General features: G+C 39.8%; 1 protein-coding gene across 2 annotated transcripts in view; it reads right to left on the reverse strand.

Annotated features, from left to right (window-relative positions):
• The window catches only part of tenm4 (teneurin transmembrane protein 4), a 220303-nt gene that overhangs the window by 63329 nt on the left and 134260 nt on the right, over window positions 1-22714 (reverse strand). For both annotated transcript variants that reach the window (XM_053647427.1, XM_053647425.1), the window contains 3 exons: window positions 12787-12933; window positions 10743-10959; window positions 6140-6259 (listed from right to left, as the gene is read on the reverse strand). In XM_053647427.1, the coding sequence (XP_053503402.1) occupies window positions 6140-6259; window positions 10743-10959; window positions 12787-12933 (484 nt within the window). The remainder of the gene's footprint in view (window positions 1-6139; window positions 6260-10742; window positions 10960-12786; window positions 12934-22714) is intronic.

Genomic DNA, 22714 nt, shown 5'->3' on the forward strand with positions numbered 1-22714 from the left:
GGGAAAAGAGAGCAATGTGGGCAGCACTCGGGGTTAGCGAGTACGGCCTGGCATGCAATGCATAGAGGATGAAAGTCTTTGGACGAAATCATCGACTCACAAGCGCACGGGCAAGAGGGATCTTTACCCTTTGATGTGCTGCTGGGTGGGTTTGCACTTGCAATAACAGAGATGCGAACACCGAGATATTAACTAAGTACACCACTCAATGTGGGGGGAAAAGAAAAAATGAGCTGTAATGGAAGAAAAAATATTCACTTTGAGTGTGAATGAGGGAAGAATAAGGGGAAAATAGCCGCATTCTGAGACGTACCTAAAAATACAGACTTGTCAAGTGAACTGTTTAGCGGCCACTCGCAGTGAGGATCTGCTGAGGATAGCTTCCCTATAAGGATCTCATGGGGAAGAGAACAAGAATGAAGTGGGTACCATTTGCAGCAATATATATGAGGGAGGCAGGGCTCCCGCTTCACTGTCGTGATTGGTTTGTCAACTGACAGACGTGGTGTAATTGTTGCTTCCTGGATCGCTCATACCGATAGTTTCCCATAGTTAGATACCGAGTGAATGTTTGGAAGAGAACCATTACAGAAATTATAATGGTTTCTAATACAAATACCATTACAAACCATCAGCTAACCATTAAAGCCAGTACCATTACCATTATTCGTCCTTAATGGTATCCACTAGACATAACATGCCACCAACATAACAAATTACCAGTAGAGACACACAGGGACCATTACAGTTTCCATTAAAACTAATACAATTCCCATTATAAACATCAACACCATTACAACCTCAATGAGGGTTTCTATTGTTTTTGTTTTCAGCAGGGCAGATCAGTGTTACACCGGAAATATAAAAGAGATTGATTTTTCAAGGCTGAGTGTAAGCTTATTTGTTTTGGATTTTTTGGTCACTCCCCTCACCACTGACACATGAGAGATTAATCATAATGAATGACTTGCTTTGGTCAGTGTGACTCTTGGTGGAGTCAGAGGAACTCTTTCAGTAGAGATTTGAGGGAGGAGACCGGAAAAAAAGTAGAAGTGCTTAAAGAATGAAGAACACATCATAAAAATGAGTGAAGGCAGCCTTCCTCCATTTCTAAGTGGCTGAACAGGTGCATTTGTGATTTCACGCCGTGCTGAGCATGTTTCGCTAGGCTAGACTACAGAGCAGTGGGAGAGAGGCAGTATTTACACTAGAGAGAGAGAGAGAACGAAAGATAGAAGAGAAGGACAGGGTGATGGAGAGGAAAAATAGAGCAGTGAGAGAGAGAGTGTTTACAGTCAAAAAGTGATGGGAAAGAGGATGCAGAGTAAAGATAGAGTGTAGAAGGGGGAGAGAAAGAGTAAGACAGAGTGGAGGAGGGAAAAGAGTAAATGTGTGGAATGTAGGGAAAGCAATAACAGTAGCAGGGAGAAAATTATCAGCTGAAGGCAGTAAGGAGAGGATGTAGAGATTTAGAGAGCTAGCAGGAGGACGACATCTCAACTGAGAGTAAAGAATGGCATGAAAGAGGATAAAGGAACAGATCAGAGTAGAGTGCTGCTGAATGAAACAGGACAGATAGACAGAGGGTGAAATGCTGGGATTAAAAGGTGTGTTTCAGCATGGGGTGTTGGAAAGGGTTCAAAATAGAGCTGTGTGTGTGTGTGTGTGTGTGTGTGCGTGTGTGAGCTAATGAAATCTTATATGGACTATGGTGCAATGAAAAATTCATGAATTAATTTTAATAAATATGAATTTTCTTTATCAGTATAAGGTAAATGTGCAATCAGTGATTTTTTTTGTGTAATATTTGGTGAAGTTTTCCTCATATTATGCCAGTTGTCTTTAACCCTTGTGATATTTCCAGTCATCTTTTCCACTGCTTGCAGAAAGTTCAGTTCCATTTCGGCAAAAGTATTGGTGCAGGTCTCGATTTTGGCTTGCACACCCTGTGCAACCTCCGGTGTTAGCTTTTTAGTTGAATTTTTTGTTCTCCTGGGCTTACTACTGGATGTTTTGGAAAAGTAATCCTCCAGACTCATAATAAAATTGTATAAAACTGTTATAAAAAAATAAAACTTTTAAAAATAATACAACTGTTCTGGTACAAATACCAGCCTGTTTGTTAAACCGACGCACAATTTAACAAAAAAATAAATGGATATTGCCAGAGCTCACTCGGGTTACATCTGACCTCTACTGCGCCATCTTCCCTCCATCATTATGGCAGCTGTCAATAAAATATCCACTCTGAGGTAAAACTTTTCTACAAACAGGTTCTATAATGATGTGGACGACCACCATCCAACCAATCATTACAAGGAGGCGTCTCTACCTCCCTGTCAATAATGCCAATTCAGAAAGCTCCACCTCATGCACAGTAATGAAGTGATTCTAGCCTAGAAAGTACACATCCATCTTTTCAGGGCATAGCTTCGGAGGGAACACTGAAAGGAGACGCTTAACTGGTTTGCATTTCAAGTTTTTAAACAGCTAGCTTCCATCAAAATCACTGATTATACCTTTAAAAATGAACCAGGAGCTTTCAGAAAAAGCAGCTATAATATCTGCAAACAGTTTTTTTTCCAGATATTCCTCAGAGATGCTCCAATGTGCCTTCTGAAGGACTTTTCGCGAGGTTTGTGGAGCCATTTAGACACATCTTTCTTTAAACCTTTTGATCCAACACTGTCCAGAGAAACTCACTTGGGTTCGGGTCAGTGACTGGACAGAGCCTTTCATTATAGACACCAGTGCCTCACTGCTCTACAAATATCTACTACACAGCTGTGAGGTGTGTTTGGAGATGCTGAACATGCAACATTACTCGGAAAGTTTAAAAAAAAGACAAGGTGGCCTTCTGACACGTTGTGTATCTCACAAAAGTGAGTACACCCCTCACATTTTTGTAAATATTGGATTATATCTTTTCATGTGACAACACTGAAGAAATGACACTTTGCTACAATGTAAAGTAGTGAGTGTACAGCTTATGTAAGAGTGTAAATTTGCTGTCCCCTCAAAATAACTCAACACACAGCCATTAATGTCTAAACCGCTGGCAACACAAGTGAGTACACCCCTAAGTGAAAATGTCCAAATTGGGCCCAATTAGCCATTTTCCCTCCCCGGTGTCATGTGACTTGTTAGTGTTACAAGGTCTCAGGTGTGAATGGGGAGCAGGTGTGTTAAATTTGATGTCATCGCTCTCACACTCCCTCATACTGGTCACTGGAAGTTCAACATGGCACCTCATGGCAAAGAACTCTCTGAGGATCTGAAAAAAAGAATTGTTGCTCTACATAAAGATGGCCTAGGCTATAAGAAGATTGCCAAGACCCTGACACTGAGCTGCAGCACGGTGGCCAAGACCATACAGCGGTTTAACAGGACAGGTTCCACTCAGAACAGGCCTCGCCATGGTCGACCAAAGGAGTTGAGTGCACGTGCTCAGCGTCATATCCAGAGGTTGTCTTTGGGAAATAGATGTATGAGTGCTGCCAGCATTGCTACAGAGATTGAAGGGGTGGGGGGGTCAGCCTGTCAGTGCTCAGACCATACGCCGCACACTGCATCAAATTGGTCTGCATGGCTGTCGTCCCAGAAGGAAGCCTCTTGTAAAGATGATGCAAAACAAAGCCCGCAAACAGTTTGCTGAAGACAAGCAGACTTAGGACATGGATTACTGGAACCATGTCCTGTGGTCTGATGAGACCAAGATAAACTTATTTCGGTTCGGATGGTGTCAAGCGTGTGTGGCGGCAACCAGGTGAGAAGTACAAAGACAAGTGTGTCTTGCCTACAGTCAAGCATGGTGGTGGGAGTGTCATGGTCTGGGGCTGCATGAGTGCTGCCGACACTGGGGAGCTACCGTTCATTGAGGGAACCATGAATGCCAACATGTACTGTGACATACTGAAGCAGAGCATGATCCCCTCCCTTTGGAGACTGGGCCGCAGGGCAGTATTCCAGCATGATGATGACTTTTGCCTTGCTAAAGAAGCTGAGGGTGAAAGTGATGGACCAAGTTTATCTTGGTCTCATCAGACCACAGTACATGGTTTCAGTAATCCATGTCCTAAGTCATCCAAGAATGTCTCCAGACCAAACCCTATTGAGCATCTGTGGGGCAACCTCAAACGGAAGGTGGAGGAGCACAAGGTCTCCAACATCCACCAGCTCTGTGACGTCGTCATGGAGGAGTGGAAGAGGACTCCAGTGGCAACGTGTGAAGCTCTGGTGAACTCCATGCCCAAGAGGGTTGACAGTGCTGGAAAATAATGGTGGCCACACAAAATATTGACACTTTGGGCCCAATTTGGACATTTTCACTTAGGGGTGTACTCACTTGTGTTGCCAGCGGTTTAGACATTAATGGCTGTGTGTTGAGTTATTTTGAGGGGACAGCAAATTTACACTGTTATACAAGCTGTACACTCACTACTTTACATTGTAGCAAAGTGTCATTTCTTCAGTGTTGTCACATGAAAAGATATAATCAAATATTTACAAAAATGTGAGGGGTGTACTCACTTTTGTGAGATACTTTGTGTGATACACACACACCAGAGTAAATAAATAATCTAATATATCATAACAGACAGAATACAAAATGAGCTAACGTGAATATGATAGAAGTTACCTGGACATGTTCTGAAAACCTGCTTTGAAAAATTCAGCCTAGCCCTCAGTGTTCCCTCCAACACCATTCCCCTGGAATACTTTTATGCGCAGTACCTTGGCTAGAACCTCTAAATGCTATTGCAAGAGAGGATTGGCAGGCAGGTAGTGATGCCTCCTTGACCTGATTGGTTTGGGTGGTGGTGATACATGTCATTTGTTTAAAACCTGGTGCACCACAGAGACTGAAGTTATACCTTAAAGCATATAGTTTACTGTAGCAGCCACAATGTCAGGAGAGTTAATCAAATATTGCAAAATTTGTTCTTAATATTAGATTTCAATAATAGCATTTTATTTATAAGCCTATTTCAGGGTACCCAATGATGCTGTATAGATACATCAAAGAACATAAAAGCATGTAATAGTAGTTACCTTATGAAAAAAAAATCAACTGAAATTTAAATAAAGGCAAATGAATAGTAATAAAACTTTAAAAAGAGGAGGAAATGCATGTTTATATAACTATGAGATAGCAAGCTAAAATGTAGAAAGCACAAGACGACAGAATGCAAATGAGTCATTGGGTGGGTGGAAAAGTAAGCGGAAAAGATGGGTTTTTATTTGTGTTTTAAAATGAGAAAGGGAGGCACAAGCAATCCAATCAATTAAGCAACGACTATTAAGACATGAAAAATGTCAATCCAAAAATGCTAGTTAATATATGTTAATTCTTTAAATATATTAAAAGTATAAATGGAATTTGCTCGTTGTTCATGGGTGTTCGTGGAGAATTAAAAACAAGTAACCAGTCTAGTCCTTCAAGTTACTAACTTGTATGCCTTAAAATATACTTCAAGCATGATGGAAGCTACAGTATGGAAGAAAACCTATTTCAGACATTTGACCTTGCTGTGACCTTGACCTTGTTTGGATGAATTCCAAAATCTAATAATCATTATATAATATTATATATTATATATTATAATAATGTTTACCATATACACTAAATGGTTCCATATAAACCCTGCAAACATTCAACCACTAGCTCTCGAGATATCGCAGTAGCGAGAATCCTGGACGGTTGCACGGACACGAGCATGGACATACAGATGCACAGATGGACGGACACATTGTGGGTTGGAGGGATAACCCAAAAACATAATGCCTCCACCACCTTGTGGCACAGGCATAATTAAAGGGTACAAACAACAGACTTGTTTTGAAAATATAAAACAAAAAGGTGATTCTAGCCCCATCCCATAAGCTAAAAAAAATCATATTTCACTTGCACTCACACTTGCACTGGTATCAGGAGGATTGGCAAGCACATAAACTGCTTTTATGTCTATTTCCTTTGATAATAACTGTAATGATGATGTGATATATTAGGCTTTCTCCAAGATACAATTGTACTGCTATAAAATAAAAAATAATAAGAGCTGATCTAGGCCACCTCGATAAGGCGTTAACAACACACTGGGGATAAATATTTTGTGGATGATTACAAAGGGCATCCTACCTGCCATCCTGCCTGGTGATGGTGTACCCGTAGGCAGGATTGTTGATGAAGCTGATGTTCACTCCCACCAGTGGAGTTCCATCGGACGTCACCACTTGCCCTCGGATGACGCAGGCGTGACTGCGGAGAGACGTGAGCACAAAGCCAGCGAGTCAATCCAAAATTGTGCCACATAATATCACTCAAACATGCAGACACACTGTGGCACTGTGCACCTCATGTTACCCCATTTCTAATTGCGTAAATAATGAATTCAACCCAGCTGACAGCTCAGAGGAGACCACAGTGGGGTTCCCTGCCTTGAAGAAAAATTAGATAATAGGAAGAAGAAAAGGGTGTTCATAGGGAATATTTTACACTTTCATCCTCATTACAACTGGGTTTGTTTAGAGGAGAGAAGGACAACAGTGCAGAGCCGAGTTGTTGTTTTCAGCCACTTTACTTGGGTTGGAAATGAGCTTGCAGGTCGTAAGATGTTATCTGTCACCTTGGCCGAGACGAGGCTTACAAACCAATATTAAAAATCAATCATACACTTCTAACAGTTCTGAACATCGTAGCAAGAGGCTTAACTGCAGGATACAAGTGTTATGAAGTTCAATGTCACATGAAGTAGAGCTTAAGGGAGACTTCACAAGATATTTAGGAAGTAAACACACTGTACATCAAGAAGGCTTTTATGCCTGTATTACATGCAGCCGTTCTCACTGGTGTAATTTAAGAAGCTTGGTAAAGTACAAGTAAAAATATCAGGCCCTATCAGACTGTGGAAGAGTTAGCTCTTAAATATTTGCCACATAGCGGAAACAATTAACACTGGTGTGTAAAAGGCCGCCCTAGTCATGTCCTTACTGCAGGCAAAATCATTCACCTAACAATATCCTGGTCCCATGGAGCACGGCTTTATGCTAATTTAGGCCACTTTTCTCCTTCAACAGTCCTTGATTTAGCTTTGCTTCTTTATAAACAATATTACCACATGCAGTCCAAACCAAAGCCTGTGAAAGACTTGCGGTGTGATAATGAGAAAAAAGAAAGGAAGGGGGTGCGATTGTGTCACAGCCAATTATTCCTCTTTTAGTGGACTTTTATTATGGAGAGCAACAGAAGTGGAACTGGGCATCGCAGAACAGAACACATGTAAAACTGATACTGGTAATACAGAATGATTTTAATATTGATATTAACTAGAGACACAGAGCAAAGAGGGAGGGAGAGAGAGACAGAGAGAAAAATGGAAAGGGAGATGCGAGTGATCACAGCAGAATTCAAAACAACAAAAACCCTTAGCAAACTTCCTGAACCACAGGAAACTGGAGGGTTTATTTATGGGGAGGTTTACCGGTTCAAAAGGACAAGTCACAACAACAGATCTAGTGTGCCTCTATCTCTGCTGTGCTCTGCAGGAAAACTGAATGCGGTTGGACTTTTCACTGGCACTAATGGGCAAAATAATAACACATTTCAACTGGAGTTGAAGTGTAGTAAAACAATGCAGAGGGAGATGTGCTGACAGTCTTATTATTTCAAAAGAAAATAAACTGCATGCTGGATCTTCCTTGATCTCACGTGTAGACTGTTGCTGAAAGAGCTATTATCAACTTTCCCTTTGTTATATTCATGTTTTAAAAAAATATGGTGCGTTAACAGGTGCCATTTGTTCAACAATGTTTACTGTTTTAAATTAAAACACAATACATTGATGCTACAGACCATTTGGAAAGGTTCTGTTACATAAAACTCCATCCATCCATCTATTTTCTGTACTGCTTATCCTACATAGGGTCACAGGGGAGCCCGGAGTCTATCTCTATGAGGTGGGGGATACCCTGGACGGGGTGCCAACCCATCGCAAGGCACAATCACAAACACTCACGCACCCATTCACACACTACGGACAATTTAGAAATGCCAATCAGACTACAATACATGTCTTTCGACTGGAGGAGGAAACCAGAGTACCAGGAGGAAACCCCCGAAGCACAGAGAAAACAGGCAACTCCGAAATCCAACCAAGCTGTGCTGTCAGTTCTATAATGAGATCAGATAAATAAAATGAATAAATCTATAAAGGCCTGTGAAAACTCTCTTCTTTATGAGTTAATGTCTCTAGCCCTGTGTCTGGTCTGATGAGCTGCCTTGTGCTAAATAATTTACATAAACGCACGCGATTGGATAAACCACAAGACAGAATCCGTTTCAGAATCCACAACGGTAAAGGTTTTAAAAACTAGAGTCGCTGAACTGTGGCCAGTTTTTTTAGTACGTGTATCAGCTCTTCTACAGTATTTTCTCAGGTACTTTAATTTTTTACAGTTCAATCCACTGAAATACTTTTCGGGGTTTATGTCAGGACAATGGTCCACCAGTTGACGACTGTTTTGTACTGCGTGTGTATGGACCAAGCGGATTTTACAAGTGCAGCATCTTTCCAAAAGTAGCTGCCTCATCATTACATCAGCCAATTACTTTTAAAGTGCAGGAAAACAAACACATAAAGCATGCTCCAGCCCTCATTAGAAGTGCATTAACATGCATAAGGGGTTCTCGTTTGCAAGGCTATATGCCAGCTTTCTAAATCAGCTAAATGGAGAGGAATGAAATAAAGGGTATCTTTATCTGCCTCATCTCCAATATCAAAAAGAACACATACGTCTCCCTAACTGGAGTGAAACCCTCTGGTTTCAGCTGATGCATCATTGTCGTCGGTCCCGTGCCATGTTTGTCTGCATGTGCATACATATGAAACAACATAAAATACTGGAAATACCAGAAGCAGAAAAAACCCCAATGTGTTGCACTGTTGCCTGTTCAGTCACATGCTCTGAAACGCTGTAGCCTGGTGTGTATTAAGTGTCCCATTAAAAGCTCGGTGGCTTTTGCGTGCGGCGCCTCAGAAGCTTTTTAGTAGCAGGACGCATCAGGAAAAAGGACTCTGACATGGAAAAAGGGGGAGAGGATCAATACAGAGGGGCTGATCAGGTGACAACCAGGGGAACGTTTCCTGCTGGCACAGCCCGTGTCAGAGCGTCCCATCCGAGCTTGAGAGCCTCTGCCAAGTCTTCTCAGATCCGTCAGCAGAACGAACAGTGTTAAATAATATATAACACCTGGTATTTTTAGGTGAAAGGAGACAAAACTGAGGTCTTGTGGTTCATAGCTGCTTTAGTTATTTGTCCTGTCTTTTTTTTTCCTACTTCGTTCTCAGAATAATGAAGTGGACCACTACAAAATCCTTACTGAATGTCGCTTCTGGAAAATGTCAGCTTGTATTCGGAGAGCAGTCCACGAGTATGCGCTGACATGTCCACAAAAGCCGCTATCAGACACTGCCTTCTTGCTATCTTTTGTTATGAGCTCCAATTCGAGGAAGCTTTGAGACGCCTCGATTTTAGTGGACTGAGAGTGTGATGACTTGGTAAAGTTTTGTTGGGGCTTAGCTGAGAAAAGCCTGAGGAAGTCAGAGTGGGAGCAGAGGGGGGGAGGAATTAGGCTAGTGGCCTTTACTTTGAAGTGATCAAAGCACCATTAGAAATGGATCAGCAACGAGGGGGATTGGACAAACCGGAGACGTTGATGTATAAAGCTGAAACCATTTGGCTTTAAGACTCCTATAATTTGCCGTACAGTTGCAATGCTCTGTATGGCAAATTATGGCATTTAGGGCAAATGATTAAAAGCTTCTCAAAACATCACATATGCACTTCAGGAAGCTAAAAATATGAATCCAAGACCTTTTTGGCATATTAAACCAAAGCCTCAAGAAGACAGAATCAAAACAATAGTGTGCTGCTAGGCTTGACCCTTAGAGCCATCCTCCAAAGACACTCTTTAGATGCTCTTTTTTATGTTTTCCTTTTTTCCACATAGCATTGATGTTTCTTCTGCAGTTTGATGAATGATAAGTGAGAGGGTGGTCTGTAAGTTCTAAGAGTTGCTGCATTTCTTTTCATCCTTGTGTCTCTGCCTATTGTGTTGGTCTTAAATGAGCTTAGGAAAAGCACGAGGAGAGGGAGGGTGCTGAGAGATTTGCAAGCATGACAGACACAAACACTTCGCCAAAGAATCCCACTAGAGTTGAAAAATGTAAAGGAAACAAGACAAAGACAGTGAGACTCCGAGAAGCCACATGGGAGAAAGTGACAGTGTTTTTTTTTTCTTTTTTCTCGCTCTCACCAATCTGAAGGAGTGTGTGCCCTGATTGCTTATGGGAGAGCCACTCAAAGACATTTCCACATGCCGCAAACTAACGAAACATACCAGTGTGTGCAGCTTGTGTTGTTTCTGTACTCCACTGATCTGATCTGCAATTCCTCAGCCAAATAGTCCAAAAATAACATACACTGTATATGCACCAATATCATCACAGGGAAAAATATAACAAGCCAAGGGAGATATGAAGCAGTCGCTCTAAAGAATTCAATTCATTCATCCATTCAAATATTGCTTATTATTCATATTACCTCTGTCTCTTATTCTGATAAATCAATAAACATCGTTATTATTGTTGATATTGCTAATAAATGAGATGAAGATCAATCTTCCAGGCCTCTAAAGAGCAAATCTGCATTAAAACTCACTGTAAAAGCATTACTCCACTCACCTAGCCTCAAAGGGGTTGGGCCCAGGGACGACATGCGTGCTGTCTCGGCCCACCAGGAAACGCACACGCTGGTAGAAAGAGTGCAGGTTACTTGGACCAGAAGACATCTGTGTCTCCTGGATGATGTCCAATGGATCCGGAGAACCCACACACAGAGACGTGATGTGGCACGATGTTTGCACACAACAGTCCGGGTCCATGCAGTCTAGAAGGCCGTCTGAAGAAATCAGATAAATCCGTCAAGTGTTCATCAAACAGGTTTTCTGTTCGTGAAGTACGTTGCCTTTACAGTAGAGTACTAGTGTTAGACAAATTCGTCTGCAGGGAGAAGGTACGGGATGGTCCGGTTGCTAAAATGTTGTATGATAGTTTATTTCAGATTTTTAAAAATGATTTCCTTCATTGAGCAGCCTCCTGGAATTCATTTCCAGTTGTCTTAAAGATGGTTCAACATTCGCTGAAGGTAGCTGCTTTTACTAATTGAAAACTATTTGTAAACAAACAAACAAACAAACAAACAAACAACACATACAATATATACCTTTTTACCTTAAAGTGTTTGGACATGTTGTCATGATCAAAAATACAATAAGAAATTATATAAAACACCCTTAATTTGTTAATAAATGGAAATTTAGTGCATAATTTAATAATTTCCTTGTTTGTATATTTTAATACAATTTTAAAAATCAATACAAGAAAACAGTTGTATTGTTGTGTACTTTTAAAATATAAGCCTATTTGGGTGAGGGAGCTGGCCTTAATGCCAGGATAAAAAAAATCCAATCAAGGTAATGTATACAAATGACCTACTGATGGCAAAACAGAGCATTGTGAGTTTTGAAGTGGATTTACACTGTTAGAAATAACAGTTCATCTGTTTTCTACTCTATAACTGAGCATAGTAACTTAACAACACCTTTTAATAGGCCCGATTTCTCCTGCAATTTCTCAGGGTTTTTTTTCTCTGTTAACACTTTTAACACATCTTTCGTACACCTCCTCTGGCTACAGAGGAGGACCTTCTTGTAATTCAGCTCGAATAACTCAAGAATCCTGACCAGGAGAGGAACACTTTAGAGTTCTGAAATGGGTCATAGCTCCCTCATGCTCTTTTTTTTTCTCGTTCTTAGCTCTCAGGAAGCACTCTGGCCAGATGGACAGAGAGACAAAAATACCACGTCTCCTGGCAGACATCACACTGTTGCCTCTTTAACGCCTGCCACTGCTGTCACAGACTAACCAATTCATAACGTCTTACTGTGCACATTTGAGAGTGTTTTTGCTGCTGAGTAGATGCTTATGTAAATCTGAATGCCTTAATGTGCCAAGTGCTTTGGCCTTATATTGAACAGTATGGTAAATAAGAAGGAGTGACACTTGCACATTAGCTTGGATTCTGTGTTGCTCCGGCACAGATCATCCTCTGACAACATATGTTCAGCCTCAAGTCTGAATGAAGAGGAATTGTCAAAAACAGAAAAAAACAGATTAAAGGAGATATACGGTTGTATAAAGCACAGTAGTCAGTGGTCGGGCAGTGTGTTTGCAGATCACGGCCAGGAGTGTTCCCTGATGGCGGCGTATATCCCTGGAGCCTCTGTGTTCTCAGGTCTTGGAGGATTTTGTCAGAGGCACAGGCTGCGGCTTATTTCTTGGCTTTGTGGGAAGCCTACCCTGAAGCTAGTGCATGCTGGGATTGGAAGGCATGGGCTCTGTGGGGTTTTGTATGCTCGCGATCTCAGCTTAAGGAGCTCTGAGCATCTAATTCTCACTCGACATGGCTTCACTCTCCAACACTGAATGCATCCAAAGGCAGGTTCGTACACATCTGTGGTTATTTAAAGAGCTACCTGATTAGTGAATAGTGCAGGTGCTCAGGCTTAAGTAGAAGACAAAACCAGGCTGACAGGTTCAAAACAGGTTATATTTCAGGAGATTTAGATAACAGAGCTGAATAAGTTGAGATAAACTGAAGTGTTTTAAAAAAAAAAAAGCTAAGACAGACAGGATGACAGACTATTGCAGTCTTGTATTTGTTTACCTCCGTCATTGTCTTTGGCGTCACTGCAGGATGTCTCCATGGAGGTGTCGCAGCCTGTTCCTCTCCAGCCCAGCTGGCACACGCAATACCAGCCGTTATTACCCAGCGTGCACCTGCCGTTGCCGTTACAAAGTCCCGGGCAACCCTCTGTGCACACACAATCACAATGACCATGTTAAGGGTGGAGAATCCAGAGAGAAAACAAACTTATTATTCATACATGATTCCAAAACATATGCTAAAGAGAGAAAGATTAAAAAGGGGTGAGGTTTAAAGTTATGTCACAAACAGAACTGATAATCTACACAAGCTTCTATCTCATGTTTAAACTGCTTTGGACAGAAGCAGGTTGGATAGTGAATCGGAGATAGCTGTCTTTGTCTTTGGGTGATTCATTTTGATACACCGTTTGTTAAGCTCCTCATATCCCTTTGAAGCAGACACCTGTTGCAGAGTTCCTCCAAATCACTATACTCTCATTAGTGCTGCACAATGGACCTAGCACTCTACTGTTAGGAAAAGACATAACGAGAGAACCTTGGAGAGAGAACAGGTAATGGAGAACAACGCGGTACGTGGCAATAGATCTCAAATCCATCATTTAAAAAAGTTTTGATATGAATTTAGTTACTACAACGCCTGCTGTGATCTGAGGTACTGAAAACTTCCTGCATAATCACTGAAATCAGGGGGTAAACATTTTTAATCACACATTATAAAACAAGGATTCGGTTCTAAAATCTGATTGGCTTTACTACGTTCAAAGCTCTTGTATAATCCTCAATAAACAACCACACCACAGTAATTGAATTCTGTATTAATGTGCAACGATTTAAACAAATAAAACTGTTGTTCTCTTCATCGCATAGACTAAACTTTTTTTCATTATACTACTTATGTAGCAACAGGACCTTTCTGTTAATAGACTAATTTGCATGCCGGAAGAATTGGGAATAATATAATAATAAATCAAATAATTCATTGAACTTTATTTGAATTTCATTTATTTTAATTATTTATTCAATATTTCTTTCCATATTTCTTTTGTCATGCATAAGAATGCCCTTATCTACGATAAAATCACCATAATGCACATCCTCTTGTGACTCGTCGCTTTATTTTTATACCGTGTACGGTCCAAGCTAACAGATAGTGCTGTTAGAACATTCAGCAAAATTCTCAAGCAGTTCTAAAAACGTAAGACTGTAACATTCTAACCATCTAGTCTAATAATGCCTTGCTTTGAAATGTTATTGTAATGTTACTCCTTTACACAAAAACTATTTACAGAGATGTTAATGCAACTAAAAACGTTGCAGCAACATTACAATAACATTTATAAACATTGTGTAAGGATGTTCTCATAGCACCCTGAAAACCTGATATTCTGAGAACCAAAAGTTCCTAGAGCCTTAATGATTCGATAATTCATCTAATGGTTATATTCTGTCCTTGTGTCCCTTTCCTCTTCATGTTATTAGTGAGGATTAGTGAGGATGGCTGCAGTATGGAATACTGAGTGGGCGTATGAAGTTAGAGATGTGCTGTGAAGAGTGGAGTCTGATTCGGCTGGAAGCGGAGAGTCTATCACTGCCCTGTTGCTTCCCTTCCACACTTCCCTACAGCGGATCTCCTTTGCTTTCTGATGTAAATGGTGATGAAATACCGAATGCCGGATAAAATGCTGCATCCTGACATGCTCTAAGGAAGCACGCCACAGCCCTCAAACAAATATCTGCTACATAAATACTGTATATCTTGGCCTGTTTTGCTGGCGACAGCAGTGTGACATCCTCACAACACGGGCAATGAGCGAAAAAGAGAGAGCATGATTGTGGTTTTAGAAGAGAAGAAGGAAGGTGGATGCTGCCTGATAAGGAGAAAATTAGACGCTTTGGTGCTTTTTTATAAGGAAATGGCTGCATGTTGAGAAGCATGGAACGCAATCATCTGAGCTTTGTGCAGTCGCGCTTCTGATAAGGTGCGCTGTGTATGAAGGCCTTTCTGAATTATAGATTATGATGCGCAGTATGATGTGCACGAATGAATCAAGAAAATCCTGCGTGTGAAAAAACATGATTAGAAGCTTTGCTTTCCATCTTCTGCAAAATGATAACAATAACTTTCACATTTAAAGCAACAAAATATTAACTATTTTTGTTACAAAAGACGTCTCAGATTAGGATTTTGTTGTATTATAGTTTGGCCCAAAAGAAACAGTTAAGCCTTGTTTTTTGTTTTTTGTTTTTGCTTTCCTACACACAACTGTAAACAGCTAGGACAAGTTATTTTTGTCCAGCATTTGCTCCTGGAGCTTTAGACTGGAAGTAGCAGAAGTCCATGTCACCAATGTATCAGCCTCAGAAGCTCTGTGAGCCTTTTTGTGAACTTTTCTGGCAACAAGCTTCAGAATCTTAAACGTTCAATGATCAATTTTCCCTGCTTTTCTCAACTTTTGGATGTAAATGTTAGGTGTAGTACAAGTTTCCAAATATCCTTCATCAGCTGTGCAAGCACAGTTCTTCTTTATGAAACAAATTCTCAGACAGTTATGAAATTAGCTTTTTGGAGCAAAATATAGTCACTGGACTGAAAAAAGTTGATGGCATCAAATCTTTAAAAGATATTAGAGAGTTCTTTTGAAACAGATGTGAGTAAACATGGTTGTCGATTTTTTTAATGTCAGTCAAATGTCCTCTTTCTGAGAAAATAGCTGGTTCATGGTTGTTTATTGATAAAAAGTACCAGATTATCTAGAGAGCGCTACAAGTCTGACTCATGAGACTATGTCTCCTATAACATAACATTAATATTGGCATGAGCTGCTTTGTCATTATTAGCCTTCAAGAGATGATGGAAAGCAAAGCTCTGAATGTTTTTTCTGCTTTAGGTCTTCTTTAGTTCCTGTGTAAAACTAAATACGCACACGTCATACTGCCGATGTGTCTTAAGCCAACAGATCAGATTTGGGGTTGTGAAAAAAACAATTTTGTAAATTAAGACATTCTTGGTAACTTACTTTAGTCTTGCACCTTGTCTATGAGGTGAATATATCTAAGAAGAACCTGTGATTTGTTTTTAACCCTGTAGGCTAACAATAACATTCACATTTGATAGCAGCCTAGCAAATTACTTTTTTTTTTTTAAAGTAGAGATATACCAGTATAAAACAAGTGGCAAAAGTATGTGAACCTCTAGTGATTATCAGTTTAATTTGAAGGTGAAATTAGAGCCAAGCATTTTCAATCGTTGGGATGACAATCAGGTGTGAGTGAGCATCGTGTATTATTTAAAGAACAGGGATCTATCCAAGTCAGATCTTCACAACACATGTTTGTGGAAGTGTATCATTGTATGAACAAAGGAGATTTCTGAGGACTTCAGAAAAAGAGTTGTTGATGCTCATCAGGCTAGAAAAGGTTACAAAACCACCTCTAAAGAGTTTGGATTCCACCAATCCACAGTCAGACAGATTGTGTAGAAATGGAGGAAATTCAAGACCATTGTTACCCTCCCCAGGGGTGATCAGCCAACAAAGATCACGCCAAGAGCAAGATCTGTAATAGTCTGCGAGGTCATAAAGGAACTCAGGGTAACATCTAAGCAATTAAAGGCCTCTCTCACATTGGTTAATGTTAATGTTCATGAGTCCACCATCAGGAGAACACTGAACAACAATAGTGTGCATGGCAGGGTTGCAAGGAGAAAACCACTGCTCTCCAAAAAGGACATTTCTGCCCCACTGGAGTTTGCTAAAGATCACGTGGACAAGCCAGAAGACTACTGGAACAATATTTTGTGGATTCATGAGACCAAAATTAGAATTTTTGTTTTAAATGAGAAGTGATATGTTTGGAGAAAGTAAAACACTGCATTCCAGAATAAGACCCTTATCCCATCTGTGAAACATGGTGGTGGTAGTGTCATGGTTTGGGCCTGTTTTGCTGCATCTGGCCCAGGACGACTTGCCATTACTGATGGAACAATGAATTCTGAATTATTCCAGTGAATTCTAAAGAAAAATGTCAGGACATCTGTCCATGAACTGAATCTCAAGAGAAAGTGGGTCATGCAGCAAGACAACAATCCTAGACACACAAGTCGTTCTATCAAAGAATGATTAAAGAAGAATAAAGGTAATGTTTCGGAATGACCAAGTCAAAGTGCTGACCTTAATCCAGTGGAAATGTTGTGGACAGACCTGAAGTAAGATGTTCATGTGAGGAAACCCACCAACATCCCAGAGTTGAAGCTGTTCTGTACTGAGGAATGGACTGCAGGACTGATCAGCAGTTACTGGAAATGTTTAACTGCAGTTATTGCTGCACAAGGTATTCACACCAGATACTGAAAGCGAAGGTTCACATACTTTTGCCCATCACAGATATGTAATATTCAATAATTTTCCTCAATAAATAACTGACCAAGCATAATATTTTTGTCTCATTTGATTAATTGGGTTCTCTTTATCTACTTTTAGGGCTTTCGTAAAAATCTTATTATGTTTTACGTCAAAAAGAAAAATTGTATAAATATCATTTTTGGAAAAATTTCTCCTTTTAGACAGCTATCTCTGAGAGCGCTTCCATTTCTGCCATCCAAGAAGACAAACAGCTCTATGTAGACTGCACAGAGAAGGTGGCAGATTAGTCACTTCTGAAAGCTTATTATAGGGATAAATAAATAAAGATAATCCCTCTGCTGGCACTGGTTCAGTTTAATTGGCAGGTCTTTCAGAGACAAGCCTCTGAGGAGTGTTAGCTAGTCAGACTGAAGTGACATTGGAGTCGAGCAGGCCTGAAAAATGGCCTGGCCCACTCCTGCTAGCTATGCAGGTGGTCTGGAGAAAGAGGAAGAATGGAAGAGGGCAGAAATAAAAGACAAAGGATCAGTAAAGAGAGAGAAATCTAGTTTGAGACAGAGAAAAAGAGTGAATATAGGGAAGAAGCGACGCCTCGGTCTCCTTCTCAGTTCCAAGCCCTCTTTAATTAGTGAGGCTGTAATGTAGCTTCATCAATTCCAACCTCCGTTCCACCACCCATGATGCCGAGCGCTCTTTAATTAGCGATTCTGTAATGTAGCTTCATCTGCACCTCACCTCATCACACTCACACAGGATGTTACAGTTTTAGACTAAATTTGTACACCCTGAAGTTCTGCATTAGGTGTGTTTGTTCTATAAAGACAGATGTAAAATGTGCTGTTAGTTAAATAAGACTCTATTTTTATTAACATGACAATCAGTGGTTCTCAACTCATGGATCTTAAGTGTGTTGTTCTAGCCTATCAAAAAGATTAACTTTTATTTCTGTCAGTTCAAAGTATCTGGTATTACACACGTATACAGTACCTTACGTACACTGATGCCTACAGTCAAAATGAAAACAGCCTAATAAAAACCACAAGCCATTCATAAACATAAAGAATCTGTCCCATATTAAATATATGAAACATTTAATATATATTAAAGTTTTTACATTGAGGACAGAAAATGGGGCCACAATGCGCTTTGTGAGGCAAATTATTAGCAAATAAAAACATGAAACATTTACAAGGAGCGTGTAAGTGTTAGGAGGATAAATACACAGCTAGACTTTTCATTAGTTCAAGGAAGATCATTGAGACCCGATAAGTGCATGAACTCCAGAATAATTATGCTTAACAAGGATGAAGTACTGTTCCCCAGTCATTTTTTGTTATTTTCCATATATTTTGTTGTTTTTTTGCCTTCTCTTGTATCTTATTCTCCCTAAATGGTGAGCATAGACTGACCATACAGGCTACAGCAGAACAACCAAATGTAACAAAAATGATTTGCCATAACTGTATCGTACCCTTCTATAAGTGCGGCAATAATCCGTATGAAACCCCTCTGGAATGATCAACACAGCCAATATGTTTTTTCCTCTAGACTGTACTGTAAATTTGACAATTTCTTTCTATTTTCACTCATCATATAACTAGGTCCAATATCATGAAAATGCATAGTTTTACAATTAAAACATCAAAAAAGACAACTGCTAGTATGCAGAAGATCTGTGTGATGTAGTCTAGTTCTTCCCCTAACTATACAGGAGATATGAACAGCAACCAGAAGCTCAGTCCATGCGTCCAATTTTAACCCCATGTTCTTGATCCACACATGATGACAAGAACACTTGACTTACCTAGAATTGTAGTGTTCACTGCTTTAAGTCCATGTGGGATGCATCATTTTTCAAATACAGGGTTATTCAGGCATTTTGGATTTTAGCCATTAACTATGTCTGTAATATCTACCTAATAGTATGGTGCTTGGATCCCCCATAATCACTGCTTGCAGCTATATTTTTTCCATGAAGTCATCTTCAATCTACACTTTATCCTGGTCAGGGTCAGGGTGCATCTGGAGCCTATCCCAGGAACACTAGGTGTGAGGCAGGAATATACCCTGGATCGGACAGGCAACATTCTATTGCAGGGCACGATACACATACACACGTACACACTCATTCACATCTAGGGGCAATTTAGAGTAGCCAATGGACCAACTAGCATGTTTTTGGGAGGTGTGAGGAAATTGGAAGAACCTGGAAACCCACACAAACAAAGAACATGTGGAGAACATCTCCACACAGATAGTAACCCAAGCTCAGGATTGAATTGGTGACCCTGGAGCTATTATTATTATTATTATTATTATTATTACTGTGGGTGTTGTTGTTGTTGTTGTTATTATTACTATTATTATTATTACTGTGGGTGCTGTTATTATTATTATTATTATTATTATTATTATTATTGTTATTATTTAGTGTTATGGTTTTGGAATATTAAGATTTGTTTGATCAATTCATGGCCTATTTCTGCACGATTCATTGTGTAAAATAAATCTGAAAATGTTCCTGTGGTAAAATGAGCTGAGAACCACTGACTTAGATAAAGATGAGATTACAATTCATGCGTCATACTGGCAGAAATTCATCCACCATCAATGGGTTCACAAACATTTTTAAAATCACAACTGTACATATCATGGTTAGCGAGCAATCAGAGATGCCATCTATAAGGTGTACAAAAAGACTGACAAAGAACATGGACATACACAGGAACGAAAAGAGAGGGGTGAGCTTGAGGGCGGAGCAGAGGGGCGAGAAGAGGAGAAAGGAGGCTTGTCTGAATGCTGAAATGAACCGTGAGCTGTGAATCTGCTGGATGAAAGAGAGGATACTGGGATGTGATGGCGGGAAGGACAGGAGAAATGTGGGAAGAAAGGAAAGTAGGAATGCCATACCTTTCACTACCTTATCCAGATAGTGAGCTTGGGAGATAAAAGACAAGGACATGTAAGGGGAGGATCTGAACAGTGCTGCTTCCAGAATGAGACACGGACAGCAAGAGCTAGAGCAGGTGTGCGTGCCTTTAGTGACAGGAACCGACAGCATGCATTAAGAGCTGCACACACATACACACAGATACACACACACATACAGCACAGGCTGAGACACGAGATCAGGAACACAGCGAGAGAGAGAGAGAGAGAGAGAGAGAGAGAGAGAGAGAGAGAGAGATGGAGATAAAGCTCTTAAGAAGCAGTTCCTGTCCACCCAGCTCTGGCATGGATAAGCATTATTATGGCAAGGAAGCATCACATAAATAAAAAAAAATAATAATATAAATAAAAATGCTATCTTGACTGTTTAAATAAAATGACATTATTATTATTATTATTATTATTATTATTATTATTATTATTAATCAAATAAAAGAAAACAGAGAAGGGAGGGATTTTAAACTAACTTGCTTAGACCTAATATGTATAGAATCCTAATTATAATCATTTTACAATATTAAATACGGCTATGAAGAAATCAATTCTATTTATCCTATACGGTATAACAGGCTGAGTCGCACTCAAAAATGATTCATATTTACTACAAATAACTGAATGATTTTTTCCTGAGCGTTTCTATCATAGTTAAGCTCCTTATGTAATACTATGATTCTGTGTTTCGTGAATGATGCATCTCACCATGGCATGTATAAAAGGCATATTAATATTTCATTATGATGATATTAAACATTGAATACTTGCGCTCAAAGCCGGGAGAAAACCTTGCAGCTGTCCCTGCACAATGAGATGCCATTTTGCCTTGTATAAATTCAAAATGCCTAAAATCTAAATATAGTCAAAGCATCGTTCTGCCCATTTTGATTTCCTTTCCTGCTGTGTGAATTGCCGAGTTCTGTTTATGGCCCATTTCTTTTCTGGGGCCATTGACTGACAAACAGACAAAAATCAGGGTCTGGAAAGCACAGTGACAGCAGCAAAGAACTGTGTCACCCATTTCTAGTAAGCAGAGGTGGCAGGGACACTTCTCAGAATAAGAAGAGAGATAGATGAAGAGAGAGAGAGAGAGAGAGAGAGAGAGACAGACAAAGAGAGACAGAAAGAGAGTAAACAGATGAGACAGGGGACGAAGCACAATGGTGTTTAGACAGGCACATTGGGAAAGGCAGTCTCCCAGAACGGCTCAGTCCACTGGCCCATTCAGGATCTTTAAGGTCAACTGGGACAATGAGAATCCGCTCAGCAAACACAAAGTGAGCAGACCCCAGACAGGGCCAAGAGAGATAAACATTAATATTTACTATTTTCATTTTTATAGTCATATAAATATTGCGCATTTCTACCTAAGGGCCATTGGTCTTAATTATGCTTGGAGGAAACTGTTGCTTTTATAGTCAATGCTACGGGCTTATCAGTAGTACATTATCTAAGATGAGTTAAAAGCATTAAAAACATATTAAATTCAAAATTGGAAAGTTTCCAAAATGTATCATATGCCAAATTCTCACTTTGTGTATTCATCGGTGGAACTAAACACTCGTTCGTCATTGCGCTTATGGACTAATTCTTTGTTTATGTGATTGAAAGATATGTTACTTAGCAAAACACATTATTCTCTGTGGGTTTTTCTTTTCTTTCTTTTGACATCCCAGCAAAATTAAAAGCCTCAAGGACTTGATTTAACTACAGAGCAACAATAGCACCTTAATTTTACATATAGTGCGAAAAGTTACTGGATCTAGAGAACAATCTGTGATCATTTACATTTACATTTATTCATTTAGCAGACGCTTTTATCCAAAGCGACTTACAAATGAGAAAATACAAGGTCATCTTGTATATAGAAAATACAAGAGATCATCTTTTCAGCTCACGTGATCAGATCATCCAAGATCAGTTCTGAATGGGATCAGTGAGAAAATAATTTATAACATGTGTTTATTCTAATTAAAATTGTTAAGGATTTAAGTCTTGCTTCTAGACTATAAATAAAGATCATGCTAGCACCACTGTTATTAGTGCCTGAGGAACAATGCAACCTCAAAAAGCAATATCTAAATAGTAATGTGGAACTGCACACGTAACAGATTGACCTTGTCGTTTATTCTCTTTGGGACACTGCTAAAAAACAAAAACAAAGGGACGGTTCCACCAAACAATGCTGATGTCTAACACAAAGTCTGTGATGACAGTGAGAATGACGTCATGCAAACTGCCAATGTTAGCTTTAACTATTAGCAGTATGAGCAGTGTTTGGTAGAAACTAGCCCTTAAATCTAAACTGGCTTGAAGACAGATCGCAGGCTTCACATAAACCCGGCATGTGGAGAAACAGTCTAAACACTCTTTTCTGACTGGAAGCATTTCGGTTGTACTGGGTAAAGGGAAGCCAGCTCCTGATGTTGTCTTCCTCATAAGTCAACTATGAAAAAAACAAGAAATTTAAAGCGTGAAGGAAATAGTTGTGTCCTCAGCTGATTAGTTTTAATCACATTCTAAATATAGTTAATATAAGGTTGGAAGTAAAACAGGTATTTTGAATTCCAGAGTTTTCGTAATAAATAAAAGCTTTACATTTGTGTTTTTTTTTGTCTCGGT

Source organism: Ictalurus furcatus, chromosome 17 (assembly GCF_023375685.1).
Source record: "Ictalurus furcatus strain D&B chromosome 17, Billie_1.0, whole genome shotgun sequence".
Lineage (NCBI taxonomy): Eukaryota > Metazoa > Chordata > Actinopteri > Siluriformes > Ictaluridae > Ictalurus > Ictalurus furcatus.